The following is a 14095-nucleotide window of genomic DNA, read 5'->3' as shown; positions in this document are numbered from 1 at the left end:
CCCAATGTTTGCTGTTTCATGCGCCCTCCAAATTGCTCCCCACAGCACACGGTTCACTTGTGTGCACGCACTCCATGGAGTGTCATTTTTAACAAAAAGATGTAAGACCGTTTGTGTACCCTCACTTAAGCGAAAAAAATAACACAGCCCTCAATCGGGAAAAAGAGAATAAGCCAAAAATGAAAATTTTGCATTCACCATTTTGGTAAAAAGTAACAACCCCTAACACAGTAAAAGACAATTGGCGCAGCTGTGAGGCGATTGTTTACTGCTAAGGGGAAGGAGGAATGGCTTAAAAGGATGAAAAAAAAAAAAAAATTGAAAGCAAATGGAACAAAATAAGAGAGAAGCAAAGTGGACCGTCCCCCTTAGGGAGTGGTGAAGCGGCACATGTAGCGTGTCAACAGATAACAGATTGAATACATTCTAAAGTCCAACTATTGCCGCTAATTATCCTAATTTATGTGTATACCTTTTTTCGCTTTCGCGCGCCGGGCCTCCTTTGCAACCGCATGAAGGTGAGGAAAACGCTCCTTCCCACGCAGACGTATGCATAGGTGTACCTATACTCTCCTGCACACATTTTAAGTGAGCGAATTAAATACGGAACACACAGACGCGAATCGTGTTGCCCTTCAACCACAACGTGGCCGTTCCGATTCAATAGAAGTGCCAAAGATGGGAAAAATGCAAACGGTTTCATGGGTTTTGATTAGTTTAGTAAAATAGGGAAATGTTCTTTTTTCTCCTCGTCCATTTTTTAAAAGAAAGTATATATTTTCGAACGGTATAAACTCTCAAGGTATCGCAATGCTCAGCAGCTCGATTATTAAATAACTGCGATTAGTGATGATAGTCATTTTACGTTTCTCAAACTTGATTTGTCATGTTCATGCGCTCTTTGAGGTACGCTGCTTTTGTTACCGTACATAATAATACATAGGCACTGCTGCTTCTAAACCGTACTGCATTTTTTTTTTTTTTTTTTTTTTTTTTTTTAAAGATTACCTGTCTAATGTGTAAAAGCACAGAAGCGTCAATCTTTTGAAGAAGCATAGGCGCAAACCTTCACCGCCATCTTTGTGCCTTCCTAGAACTTTTGCTTCACACTTTTGCAGTGAAAACGGCCTATCTCTAAGAGCCATAAAAGTGTAAAGATGATCGGTAAGTGAGTGTGCACTCATGTACGCTCACTTCCCCTGTGGACGTGTCCACTTTTGAAGAATGCACATTTGGAGAGGGGACTGCTCCTATTGCTCCTCCGAGTTTCCCTCCCTTTGTATAAACCCTCTACGAGGAGTCTCCCCAACTTCTATTATTTATCAATTTTGAATAACGATAAAGAATTTACCTTTCACCCATTGTGAAAAGGCCTAAACATTAGAGTGCACATTTTCATGGGCAAATTATGGCCTTAATGTAAGACAAATAAAAAGGACGATCATATTCACTCTTGCCTCATTCCGAATTGTGCATCAGTCATCGGTGTAGGATGAATTCGGCATTCTATCCTAATGTCCGACATATTTTCCTTCGTCATCTTCGATTCTTCGCTGCAACCCTACTCCACGCAAAGTAAGCTGCCCATTTGTGTGTCTTCCCCCCAAAAAATATATCCCCACGATGAATAAGTACATGAGTTCGAGCAGCACCATTTTGAATAACAAAAAGAATGTAGAGAACGCTATAAAAACGAATATCGTGGCGGAAAGAACTATCGACGGGAGTAAAAATACAAAAAATGAAGAAATTTACTCAGAAATAAAAAAAAATTTGTTAAAATTAGAGAAGGTATTTCTGGACAATGTACTTTTACAAGTTAAAAGGAAAACCACGGCTGGCACAAAGAACTCCATTGAAAAATCAGCAATAAACGAATTAAACAAATACAAGAAAAATATCGAATTGTTAAAGAGCAAAGTAAGCATAGAAGACAATACGGACAAAATAGTCAAGCTAGAAAACAAACTAAAAGAAAATGAAGAAATTTTACAAAAACTGAATAATGATAAGGAGGGGCTGGAAAACATTTCCAGGCAACAGCTAAAAGCGATAGATGAAATTTGCCTAAACGAAACACAACTGTCCATACAAACAAAATATGAAGAAATCAGACAATTAAAAGAAGAACTGATGAAATTAAAAAATACCTACATGGAAAATGAAAACATTTTGAAAAAAAAACAAGAACAGTTAGTCAACATAGACAGCCAGTTAAAGAAAAAAATTTTCGCCATTAAAAACGCGAAAAATAGCAGTAACACTAGCAGCGTCAATGCTAGCAGTAGCAATACCTCCACAGTGAATAACAGCAAAACTATCTCGAATTACCAAATACAAACGTTGAAAGCACAAATAGATATGATAAACGATAATATAAATGCCGACACGCAAAGCTATGAGGAAAAAATATCCGAACTTGAGAGCAACATCAAGTCGTCTGAGAATGACATTGAGTTCTTAAATTCGCAAATAGGAGAAATAAAGAAGGTGAGAGAGAAAAAAAATGTGCTAGCGTTATTGCATAGGCAACACCTCCAATGCGAATTTGCACATATGTCGTCATTTCCTCTCCCTCCTTTTTCAGAACATTGAGAATGTCACCTTGGAGATAAGAAAAATGAGAAAGCAAAAGAAGGAAAAGTAACTTCTTCTGAAGAGTAACACCTTTTCTTCGTTTCTAGCCAATATCGCAAAGGGAGCAGAAAAAAAGGGACACGTCTGCACAACGTCGCAAAAATACGGCACAATTCTGCCTTCACTGTTCCTATTTTATTTATTCCTTACTTTTTTTTTTTTTTTTTTTTTTTTTTTTAAAGAGCTAGCCAAAAATTCTTAGCTTCATTTTTTAAATACTTCAAAAAATTGACGATAAACCATTTGTCGACAACTTTCGTCTTTTCAAAAACGACAAAAAAAAAAAGAAAAAAAGGATCCGCATTGTTATGCCAAGCTTGCATAACGGCTAAATCGTAAATAAGGAAATAAAAAACAAACTGACGAAAAAAAAAAAAATCCTGCGCAAAGATGGGCACTGGTTAAACGAATAATACGGCTACAACAAACACTTATTATTGGAGTGTGTAGACCCCTTAAAAAAATAACCAATAGGACGAATTAAAAAAAAATAAGCAGCGCCAAACATGCGACTACAAAGCGAATGGGAAGGGATACATATGGTATTTGCACACACACGGGTATATGCCGGCGGGGAATCTTGGTCCCCTCCCCGTGATCCACTCACTCGGTTTTCCTGTACCTCCTGTACCAACTGAGGGTGGACTCGGTGAGGACGCCGCTAGTCTTTCTCTCGTTCAAAATGGAACGAAAGTTTACATAGTCATCCAACGAGTGGCAATTATTCAGTAAGTCTCTCAAATCAGTGTGCACTTGAAAATACTTATATAACATTTTAAACAAATGTCCTTTTAAATATTTTGTGTTACTCTCGTATTGTAAAAACAAATCGTAATACTCATTCACGACATCGACCGAGTGGACATTTTGGTTTGAAAAAAAATAAGGTTTTTCGAGTAAAATTTCTGCACACATAACTGCGTCGGCCTTGGTATAATTTAGGCATTTTTGTATATCTTCAAAATGTTCAATGGATCCATTAGCTATTATTGGGATGTTTAATCTTTCCTTGATTATTTTAATAATTTCATAATCGCACTCTTTCATATTTACGCCTTTTTCCTCCTTTGTCCTTCCATGAACAGTAATCATTTTGACATTGCGACTTTGTAAATCATAACACAGATTTAACGTTTTCTGATAATCTTGGTCAATTTTTCTAATTTTACAAGTAATTGGGATGTTACAATTATTCGTTATGTCTGACACTAAGTTCACCACTTCATCGTGCTTATGTAGTAAGAAGGCTCCATAATTCCCCTTTTTGGCAATTTGCTGGGGACACCCTAAATTCAGATCAACAGCGTTCACCTCATTCTTAATATAATCAATTGCGTTTAAAATAATTTTCGAATTGTTTCCACAAAACTGCGCAATTACAGGTTTATCTTTTTCGCAACTTTGAAAATAACTTTTCCGATATTTCTCATGCTCCACAAAATTTTTTGCATGTAACATGGGGGTGAAAGCCAAGTCACAGTTGTAATTTCTGCATAGCAATCGAAATGCTAATTCGCTTAAGTCAACCATGGGAGCTAAAACGTACTTGGGTTTTCCAATTTGTTCCCAGAACGTTTTTTCATACTCCTTCCTCTGTACCGGTTCGTCCGTTTCGTCTTCTTTCATTTTGCCTCTGTTCTGATGATGCAAATTTGGGCTTCCTCCGCAGGTGGAAATTGCATATACAATTTTGGCTACCCGATGTTGTACATAGATTTCTGCGAACAATTTCGTGCTTTGAGGTTGGGTCAAAATATATAGGGAGAGTGGGAGGGGGTTCACCTTTGTGTGGCATCACGCGTCTCTCCTTCAAGTTTGCTCCTAAGATCGCCCTCTCTAGTATGAACGATTAGCTCCCATGCGAGCACTTCTTCACACACGTTGTTGTTTCTACTTTTGCCTTTCCACTTCGCGCTCATAATTTGTTAAGTACTCCTATGGTCCGCCTGAATTCCCCCTTCAATACATGTCAAATGGATAGGATGCCACGTTCGCATAACTAGCTTAGTCAAAGTGGTTAACATATTTGCTTTCCGGCCAATCACCATTATTGTCACAGCTTACATTTTACCTGCAACCTTTATGTTCGTAAGAAGGTATTCACCCACGTGAACAACATACACGCATATGTTTATGCGCCACTGTTCCGCGTGGTAGTAATCTCTCTGTGGCGCTCTTCAAATTACAAATAATTTTAAAAAAGTTTTAAAAAGAAAAAATTGCTGTCAACAATGAACACACAAATTGAGCAAAAAATGAGAAATGGATAAATTATTCGCAAAAATAGCCAAAACGACTTCACTTTGTTGTGGAGGCAAAATTTGTTTTTTCCTCTTCCTTCGAGTAGGAAAAAATTTGCTCGTGCAGTTGGGAAAAAGTGATGAAACGGGGCCAGAAATAAATACGCTCCATTGGGAACGTTTCAACAAAAAAAGGGAAATTAAATTAATAAGTAGAAGGAACCCATAAAACCGCTAACGCTAACGCCATGAACGTTGTTATGCGCTTATGGGAACCTACACGACATGCGCACTTGTACATATATTAGCGCAGCAGGGGCATAAATTTGCAGAGGACCATGCGGGGCGCACTTCATTCCCGTTCCTCTAAGCGGTAGAAAAGTTCCCGGCGGTAACAACTTTAAAGTGAAGGAGAAACACGTCAAAGGGTTAAAAAAGAATTGCGACAAAATGAAGCCATAAGTGAGGTACACCCCAGTACACAACAAATGGAGAATTTCCCCTAATGGATACCGTCCTCTATTGTGGTGTGCTTCCAGTAATTTATTAATCCGATATCTAAAAATGGGGGAAAGGAAAAGTAATGTGGCTTAGCAGTAGGTGGGTGGGGGTTATTAAAGGTGGCTTGCTGGGGGGGAAACCCTCAGATCACTCGAACTGCCGCTAAGCAGAACAACCGCTTAGCAGTCAAACGACGCATGAATTCTACATTACCCATTGGTTGTGCGCCGTCAAAGAAGGAATGGGAGTCAAGGGTGACAACTTCTCCAACCAACTTCCCACGATCTGTTAATTTGATCTGGTGCAAATGGCCCGCACTCCTATCGACAAAAAGTATACACTCATCCCCACCAACTGATAAAGAGATGAAAGATAAAACCTCCTGTTCAAGCGGGAAAAATGAAATTTCTTCCTTGTTAAAAGTTAACAAATGGCTACCATCTGCATTCACCCTTAGGGGGATGATTAACATTCCTTTTAAATTTTCGGCAGTGGCGTAAATTGTCCAAGTACTTTCCTTAAAAATCAATGTGTTGATAACAAATTTATATTTTTTCAAATGGGGAGAACTGCTAAATGGCTCCTTCCACTGTGCCAGTTTGCACAAAAAGGAGGAATCAAAATATATCGTGTCGATAATTTCCTTTGTCTTAATGTCCCACATGTGTAGGTAGCAATCCGCGCCGCCAGAACAAAACGTTTTAGAATTTATCAAAACGAGGGAAGTAATAAATAATTTGTGATTTAAATAAAAGTTGTATATTTTGTTTATTTTTTTATTTTTCACAATTCTGATTTTTTCATCTCGGTCTCCTATTATTAAAAAGTTGCTGTCGTAATGTAAGGCTACCACTGCAGAGTTGCACGTGAGGATTGGGTACATTAACGTTTCGTTTTGGAAGCACTTGGAGTAGTGGCGTTCTAGCTTTTCCTTCACCTGGGCCAGCTTGCCTTCCTCACGGGGGGGCGCTTCACAGGCAAGCGGTTTGCCGGACTGTCCTTCGTCACCTTCTGTGTGTCCCCCTTCCGCTTTATCATCTTCCTCTTCTTCTTCCTCATCTTCCTCCCCCTGAAGCATGCGTTCGAAATTATTCATGAAAAACAAATCATCGTCCTTTTCCTGAATGTCGTTCAGCGAATCCTGCAGGTAGCTCAATTTGGTGGTGCAGCTCGAGTGGCTCGTCGTCGGGGCGTCCTCCATGGCGGGGGATCCTTGCATCACCAAATTGAGGTCAAACAAGTACACGTCTCCATACTTATCAATAAAAATTATTTCAAACTTCTTGTCTTCCTCCTGCACATATTTTAAAAAGTACGCCTTGACGATTTTTTTCTTATGCACAATTTTGTGCCACACGGACCACTGCTCATCATAAATAACTATAATTTTATCATCACCGGTTGTCAGGAAATATTTTTTTTTTCCATTTTTATTAACATCTAATGATCTAATAGCATTTTCATGCTCATCGATTTTTTTTACAAATTTTTTTTCCTTCAGGGAATAAAATATCAGACTGCTACCATATGCGTAAATCACCTGGTCGTTGTGTAACAGTATTGGCGAGTTGGCGATGCTTGGGTAAATGTACTTTCTTTCGTGTTCGTCTAGGGGATTCTCATTTGCTTCGTTCTCCGTGGGGGTAGACCGGCTTCCATATTTTCGCTTTCTCATTTTAAAGCAGTGTACTAGTGTTATAAGTAGAGATTCCTTCTAGGTGGATTATTACTTGCCATGCGTGAAAGAATACCACTTTGGGTTGTGTGCCTTTTTGCACATGCTCACTGGAGGAAGGGTCTATGGTCTATAAACCCTGCTGCTTGTTCCGTGGGTAGCCCCTCCAATTAATGCTTTGGCCTAAAGCAAGGAAGGAGGCTTCTGTGGCCCTACTTCTCAAGCACGAGTGGGATAAACAAAAGGGGAAAGTACAGCGCGGTATCATTCACCCGATAAGGAACACTTCTTTCTTTTTCGCGTTGGCCACCGTGTTAAGAATGTGGTAATTTTCGCAGAAATAGGCAAAATAATTAGCTACAAATATGTTTTGTACTTTCACGTTGGTTTAAAGAAAAAAAATAAATGCCCTGCGAGTTCCTCAAAAGATGTGCTTTCTGTTTCTGTGAATACATTTTTGTGACAAACCTGGGCAACATTTGTACATGCTTGCATCTATGTATATATATGTGGGTAAATATACAATGGTTTTTTTTTTTTTTTTCTAAGCCTTCCCTAGGTTTTCGGAGAAAAGCTGCGCATAAGGTGAACATGCAATTATTCTCCTTAATTTTTTTTTTTTTTTTTCCCTAACCAGGGTATTTTCCCCTCATTCGCTCCGCTCGCTTCAAGTCCTTCCTTTATGTAATAAATTTATTCTGAATGGTGTTGCGACCATTCTGCACACCTGAAAGTGGTAACTTTTTTTTTTTTTCTTTTTACACGCTAGGTCAGATTGAAAAAAAAAAAAGGCAACACTAACTCCAGCTTACTAAATTTGGAGAAGTCTTCACAAGAGCAGCGAAACTTTCGGCTCATTTGTGGCTAAACGTAAAATGGAGGAATGAAATAAAGCAGGAATGACTCAACTATCATTCTTCTTACGATACCTTCAAGATAAGAAAAATTTCAAGATGACATTGAAAGAACAGAGCCAGTGCGAGGGGAAGATATACCGATGCATGTGCCGAATGATGTTCCACAAATAGAAGGACAAGCATATGCCTGGACGTGAAATCGCGGAAGGTATAAGTGTGCACAAGTTCATACACACATATGTGTACTTGTGTGTATGTGTTAGTGCTTATGTGTGCTTGTATGCGCTTGTGGGAGTGCCCTAGCCGCTTTGCACCCCCGAACATCTCGACCGACCTGCCTGACAGTTATGAAAACGAAAAGGGCCTCGTTCGTAGCTATCTGCGCATGGTTCCTTATCGAGACGTATTCCTCTGTAAGAAAGAAAAGAATTCCCAGCATCCTCTATTATCCAACAGACAAACGCACGCGTGAGGTTAAAATTGTTCCAAGGAGGAATAAATTTGTGAAGATAAAATATCCAGACGAGGGTTCGTCTCCTCAGGATAGACGACCTCCCTACCTTTTTCTCAACAGAAATGTCATTACTTACGTGCAGTTAGGAGGACCACGAAAGAGGCGTCAATCTAATGGTGGTGCATCGTTGCGGGGCACCAAGTTGTGTGTGAGGAGGAGGAAGAACGTAGACAATACCGCTGAACAACCGGGAAGCACAGAAAAGGATGAAGTAGTGGAGGAAAAAGTAAAGACCCGTCGGGGAAGGAAAAAAAAGGAGGAAAGCCTCCCATTGGAGAATGAAAGCGGTGGTGCAGCGAGTGAGGACACATCGACCGATTTAGGGGCAGTGGAGGGGGGGGAGCAAGTGAAGGGCGCTAAAGGGCAAGCAAAGGGGGAAAGAAAAAAGGGCGAAAAAAGGAACACAAAAAAGGGTACCAAAGAGGTCGCTAAAAGGGGTTCCAGAAAGATCGCTAAGAGGGGCACAAAGGGGGGAGAAGACCCGCAGGAAGGACCCCTTCACGGAATCTCCACCCCGGAGGAATCCAGTGAAGACCAGTTTGAAGACAACGAGGCGGTCGAATATTTTCCGGACGAGTTTGCCATGGAAGATGAAAAAGGGGAAAATGCACCGAGGGAGAATAAGGGACGCAGGAGGGGAAGTAAAAAGGGGGGAAAATCAATCGACACGAAAGAGGAAGAAAAGGGAGACAAATCGGAGGACGATCTTTCCCCAGAGCAGCAGGAGGATCCCCTGGCCGAGCAGGAAAAACTGGAGAGGGAACGCAAAATCGAGTTCATCAAAAGGGTAGAGTTCATGCTCGAGGAAGACGAAAAAAATGAAAAGCTGTACGAAGAGAGAAAAAACATTGAAAAGATGCGATTTGGTGAGAAGCCCCCCCCAGGAAGCCAAGAATTCATGGATACAATTTTAAAAAATGTGCACACAGAGAAGCCGACCGATGTACCAAATTCGACAACGCAAAGGGAGAAATACGATCTGAGGAAGAAACACCTTTTTTACGAACTGCTCCGAATTAGCAACTCCAACAGTTTCCACACACAAAAAATATACACCCACAAAGATTTAATATATGGAATGAAGTACAGAAAGTTGGGAGAAAGCAACCTATGCGTAAGTGAACTTTGTGTAGGCACCAACATGTACGAAAATGAAAACTTCATCAGCAAAGACGATGTGAATGTGCTACTAAACATGGCATTTTACGAATACGGAATAAATTTTTTTGATATTTGTGAATATGACCCATTTCCACATGACCCCGTCAGCTACAAAAAAGGGAAAAATAAAAATATGAATTTATTCCTCAAAGATAAGAAGAGAGAAAACATTATCATAAATTTACGAATGTGTTCCTCAAGAAATGTGGACAAAATTTCCAATGGAGAATATTACCTAAGTTGGATTATGGAAGGTCTGAAGGATGACACTCCTACCTTTTACAACATAGAAGAAAGGCTAGATAAAATTTTAAAAAATTTAAATACCAATTATGTGGACATTTTAACCATTGATATGCCTGAGCGGTACATACCAAATGGTGCAAAAGGGGAAGACACTTACATATGGGGGTTTGAAAATTTAAATTCCTCAGAAGATACACAAAATGGAAAAAACGTAATGTCGATAGAAGAACAATTTGACATTTTAGAGAAGTTAATTCTCAAAGGGAAGGTACGACATATTGCCGTTTCGAACGAATCCGTTTGGGGAATTTACCAGTGGTGTAGTTTGGCAAAAAAAAAAAAAAAAAAATTTATGAAAATTGTGTGTGCACAGAATTTGTACAATTTGTTACACAGAAATGAGGTGGAGTCATCCGGATTCGTAGAAATGATTTTGCGAGAAAATTTTAATGTACCGTTTGTTCCTTATGGGTTGCTAGCTGGGGGAATACTAACAGGGAAGTATTTAGACCCGGAGAGGTATCACACTATGGGTCCGGAAACCGTCCTGGGAGATGACCAGCTCGATCACGACTTGGATGACTCTAGAGGGAATAAAGCCGAAGATTACGGATATTTATCTTACGGCCCAAGGAATGGTCGATGCAATAAGTACCCCTATCTGTACAAATCACATAGGTGTGTGTGGTCTCAAGACGCGACAGCCGAATACATGAAGTTAGCTAGATCACACGGCATGTCCCTAGCCCAGCTAAGTTTAAGCTTCGTTTATAGTAGACCATTTGTTGCTTCCTCCATAATTGGCCCCAGAACGATTGGCCAGTTGAAGGATTCTGTCCTTGCGCTTAACTATCCCATGTATCAACACACAGAGTGGGACTTGCACGAAATTTTCCTCCGATTTAGAGGGTGCACCATGGATGGAAATACAATTCTTAATAGTCTTAAGGACCCAAACAAAACTAGCCAAACTGCTTTCTACAAAAGTGCAAACATCCCTATACTGAGTGGAGGCACCCATTGGAATAATTACCCCCTCCCATTTTTTAACAAAAGGTATGAGTACACTGATATGCAAGAAGAACACGATCGGATGAAGTCCACCTTCGGATTGAATGATGAACCAAATGACGCAAACTTTATCAGTTCCCGCATATGGGTTGAAAGGGAGAAGAAAAAAGGAGAATACTTTGCCCTAAAAGAAAGCAAAATATTCGAGTGGGATAAGTACAAAATATACAAAGGAGTAATGACCAAATTAAGTAACAAAGAAAAGTACCTCTATGATACATCGGACTTCCATTTCTACTTTAAGGGTAACAAAATTTCGGTGGTCCCTACCGATGAGGAAATTTCCAACTTTTATGAAAACCGGGAAAAAATGAAAAAAGTCATCAGCCAAACCATAAATGATTGTCAAGAGCTGTTTCAGTATCAAGAACAGTTAGGCCAGGAAATGCCCGACATTTTTAACAACCTAAACATCGACCTGATTTATAAACAGCTGCTGAACAGGCACAACATTAACCCTTTGGATAAGGACGAACTGAATTCCATATACCAGTATATCAAATTAACTCCTGAGGAGTTAAAGACGGAAGATTTCTGGTACATTTACAAGTACAACCCGCTCGACACGTCCTTTGCCTTCCGCACGGGAACCGAGCCGTGAGCGCCAACTACCGTGCAGTGTGGATTGCATAATACCGAGGGGGAGCAACTATTGCAGAGGGAGCTCTTTTGCGTTTTTCGGAAGAGGCTCCCGCAATTTTGTCCAATCGCAGACCGTAGTCGAACGGGGGGATTACCTTACTGCACCTAGCAAGGGGACCTCTTTTCCCATTATCATTCTTATCAGGAAGGCGATGGTATCCCCTTTAAAAGGCTGCTCCGTCTGTTCTACTTTCCCTTTTTTTAGTGACAAATTTTATTCAGTTATTATTCTTTCCATGCACACCTCTGGTTATGCATTTCCGTTTCGCGTTGCGTTTTTTTAATTTATTATTATTTTTTTTCATGTGCGATGTTTAGCGCGTGTATCGCTATGTAGGGAGTTACACTGCTAGTCGAACGGTGGGAACCGCTCCAACTGTGATTCGCGTGTTCAGCAAATATGTAACAACTGACTTGCTAATTGTGGAATCCCACTTTGGCAACCTATGAGCGCATCTTCTTAGCATAAACAACGGTACATGAGTACTCCTCCAGGGGGGAGCCACCACCCCCAGAGTTGACTTGTTCTATTTCTTCTTCGCTTAGGGGGGACGTGCACATGTTGGGTGGTAAATCTATTACGTCGTTATATCTGCATGCATTGGAGGGGGAGGCACATGCGTACCCACAATGATACACATATAAATATGAATATATAATTATATATATGTGTATATATTTTTTTCTCTTTTTGGTGACCCTTTCCACCCCACTTACATCACTACCGTGTCAGGGTCGTACTTGTTCCTTTTCCTCAAGTGGCCTGTTTTATTATCCGATTCGCTTCCACAGTTCTGTTCACGGGTGGGGATATTTTCACCCAAGTGGGTACACCCGACGTTTCCGCCAACTTCGCCTCCGGTGATGACCCCTTCGTGGGTTACGCCAACTGCAGCGTTCATTTCCACGGGGGACTCCTCCCCTTCATCAGATTCATCTTCATCATTCAGAACTAATTTGTCGCTTTCTCCATCACTTTGGTAATCCTCACAATTGCGTCCGTTTAGTTGTACGTTTGAAGAAGTGGACAGAGCACTCTTCTCTTGACTCATAAAATAATTCACATGTGTCTTCCCTACGAACTGCTTGTTCACGCTAGTGAGGCCCCTTAGGCAATGCAAAAGAGGGACTCCCCTCTGCTGGAACGATTTTACACTTGGGCCATTGTCTACACGTGGTTAAGGTGGGGGAAACATCCAGTTGTGAGGGAAAAGAATGAAGAACACATAACATCGCAGTAACATCGCGGTAACATCGCAGAAGAAAAAACAAAACAAGTGGGACAAAACTGCAGTGCAACGTAATGTTCGTAATGCTGCTATATTTTGTTTCTTTTTTAATCTTAACATGATGCTAGGAGGTCCCTAGAGCAACTGCGGGTGCTGATGCGGAGTGCCATTTTTGGAGGCGAACGGGACGCACATGTATGAAGGAAGTATACATTTATGCTTGGCTATAGGCCCATACTAGAGGTCACATAAAAAAATAACCCTCTTTTTATAGCATAACGGTTCTTACATTGTTCCTTAATTTTATAACCCTCTTCGCCAATTTTGCAAAATGTGTTAAGTGGTGCTTCGAAAAAGTGATCTACAAAATTGCAGATATTGTATACTCTTCAAATTTGATTTTTTTTTTTTCTTTTTTTGGGGGCATAGTGACAGTGTTATGGCGAAGGCTTTTTTAAAATCCATAGCCCTTTTGGAACGCACTGCGCGTTGCACTCTTCTTGTGGGGGGCAAACGTGCTGCATGCGAATATTATTCTGCGCGGAGGAAACTTACACACGCATAATGGCAGGTTCAACCCCCCAGGGGCTCAATCCCGAAGGGGCACATAACCTACCCCGCGCTCATTCAAGGCCATGTTTTCCCCCTTTTACACACTCATCACCAATTTCGTTGGAAAGCGGGATGGACGAATGATCTGCACAACGTCGTACTTTGTTCGAAAGGGTTAACCCGGAGTGAAGTGCCAAGAGGGGTTCTACCTGAGGCATAAAATATGCTTATCTGCACATGTACCTCTATGTATACATTCCTCGCATATGTCAAGTCCGCTTCTTTTTTCTACCCCGTGGTGGAGGGTAGCACAACTGTTGCACTTGCAACGGTTCATTTATGAGAAAAGAGAAAGGTGGCCAATTGGAGTTGCATCCCATACAAGACGTAAAGAATCAGTGGCTAACGCGAAAGATTGGCATGCACAAACAAAAAAAGGACAGTTACTAAGTGACTAAGTAACTAATGGGCCAACCGAATAGAAGCGCCATAACACACGGGTAAAAAAAGTGTACCAAAAGGATCCTCCATTTTGGGCTCCCTTTTGGAATAATTTTCCCCCAAGTTGGCACACATTCGGGATGATGGGTGTGGGCGTTATAGACCCCCTTCTGCTTGTTCACATGAGCAGGCTACCCACCAGATATATGCTCCTCTACACATACACCCAAAAAAAAGGCATGCGAGCGGCACATCTGCGGAAACTACCCTCCGTCGACAGTGCATAGAATACGTTAATATAATATCCCAGCCGACGGGTCATGTTATTC

The 14095-nt window shown here is 40.8% G+C and overlaps 5 protein-coding genes across 5 annotated transcripts; 2 read left to right on the top strand and 3 right to left on the bottom strand.

The window, feature by feature from the left end:
- Positions 1-1623: 1623 nt before the first annotated feature.
- Positions 1624-2647, top strand: PCOAH_00050480 (Uncharacterized protein; the record flags this gene model as incomplete). Its single annotated transcript, XM_020061830.1, has 2 exons — positions 1624-2490; positions 2588-2647. The coding sequence occupies 2 exons, from the start codon at positions 1624-1626 to the stop codon at positions 2645-2647; spliced, it is 927 nt and encodes a 308-aa protein (XP_019917167.1).
- A 593-nt stretch (positions 2648-3240) lies between these two features.
- Positions 3241-4263, bottom strand: PCOAH_00050470 (tRNA-dihydrouridine synthase; the record flags this gene model as incomplete). The annotated part of the gene is made up of 1 exon (XM_020061829.1): positions 3241-4263. One exon carries the CDS (start codon positions 4261-4263, stop codon positions 3241-3243), a length of 1023 nt encoding a protein of 340 aa, XP_019917268.1.
- A 1116-nt stretch (positions 4264-5379) lies between these two features.
- On the bottom strand, positions 5380-7053 carry PCOAH_00050460 (Uncharacterized protein; the record flags this gene model as incomplete). The annotated part of the gene is made up of 2 exons (XM_020061828.1): positions 5380-5435; positions 5592-7053. The coding sequence occupies 2 exons, from the start codon at positions 7051-7053 to the stop codon at positions 5380-5382; spliced, it is 1518 nt and encodes a 505-aa protein (XP_019917372.1).
- A 1204-nt stretch (positions 7054-8257) lies between these two features.
- PCOAH_00050450 (Uncharacterized protein) lies at positions 8258-11503 on the top strand (the record flags this gene model as incomplete). Its single annotated transcript, XM_020061827.1, has 1 exon — positions 8258-11503. One exon carries the CDS (start codon positions 8258-8260, stop codon positions 11501-11503), a length of 3246 nt encoding a protein of 1081 aa, XP_019917107.1.
- Positions 11504-11988: 485 nt separating this feature from the next.
- Positions 11989-13112, bottom strand: PCOAH_00050440 (Uncharacterized protein; the record flags this gene model as incomplete). Its single annotated transcript, XM_020061826.1, has 3 exons — positions 11989-12136; positions 12262-12712; positions 12892-13112. 3 exons carry the CDS (start codon positions 12941-12943, stop codon positions 11989-11991), a joined length of 651 nt encoding a protein of 216 aa, XP_019917373.1.
- Between the last annotated feature and the right edge of the window lie 983 nt (positions 13113-14095).

This window comes from Plasmodium coatneyi, chromosome 13 (genome assembly GCF_001680005.1).
Source record: "Plasmodium coatneyi strain Hackeri chromosome 13, complete sequence".
In the NCBI taxonomy this organism is placed as follows: Eukaryota; Apicomplexa; class Aconoidasida; order Haemosporida; family Plasmodiidae; genus Plasmodium; species Plasmodium coatneyi.
The sequence above is the reverse complement of the archived record's forward strand: the minus strand, read 5'-3'. Positions and strand labels throughout refer to the sequence as shown.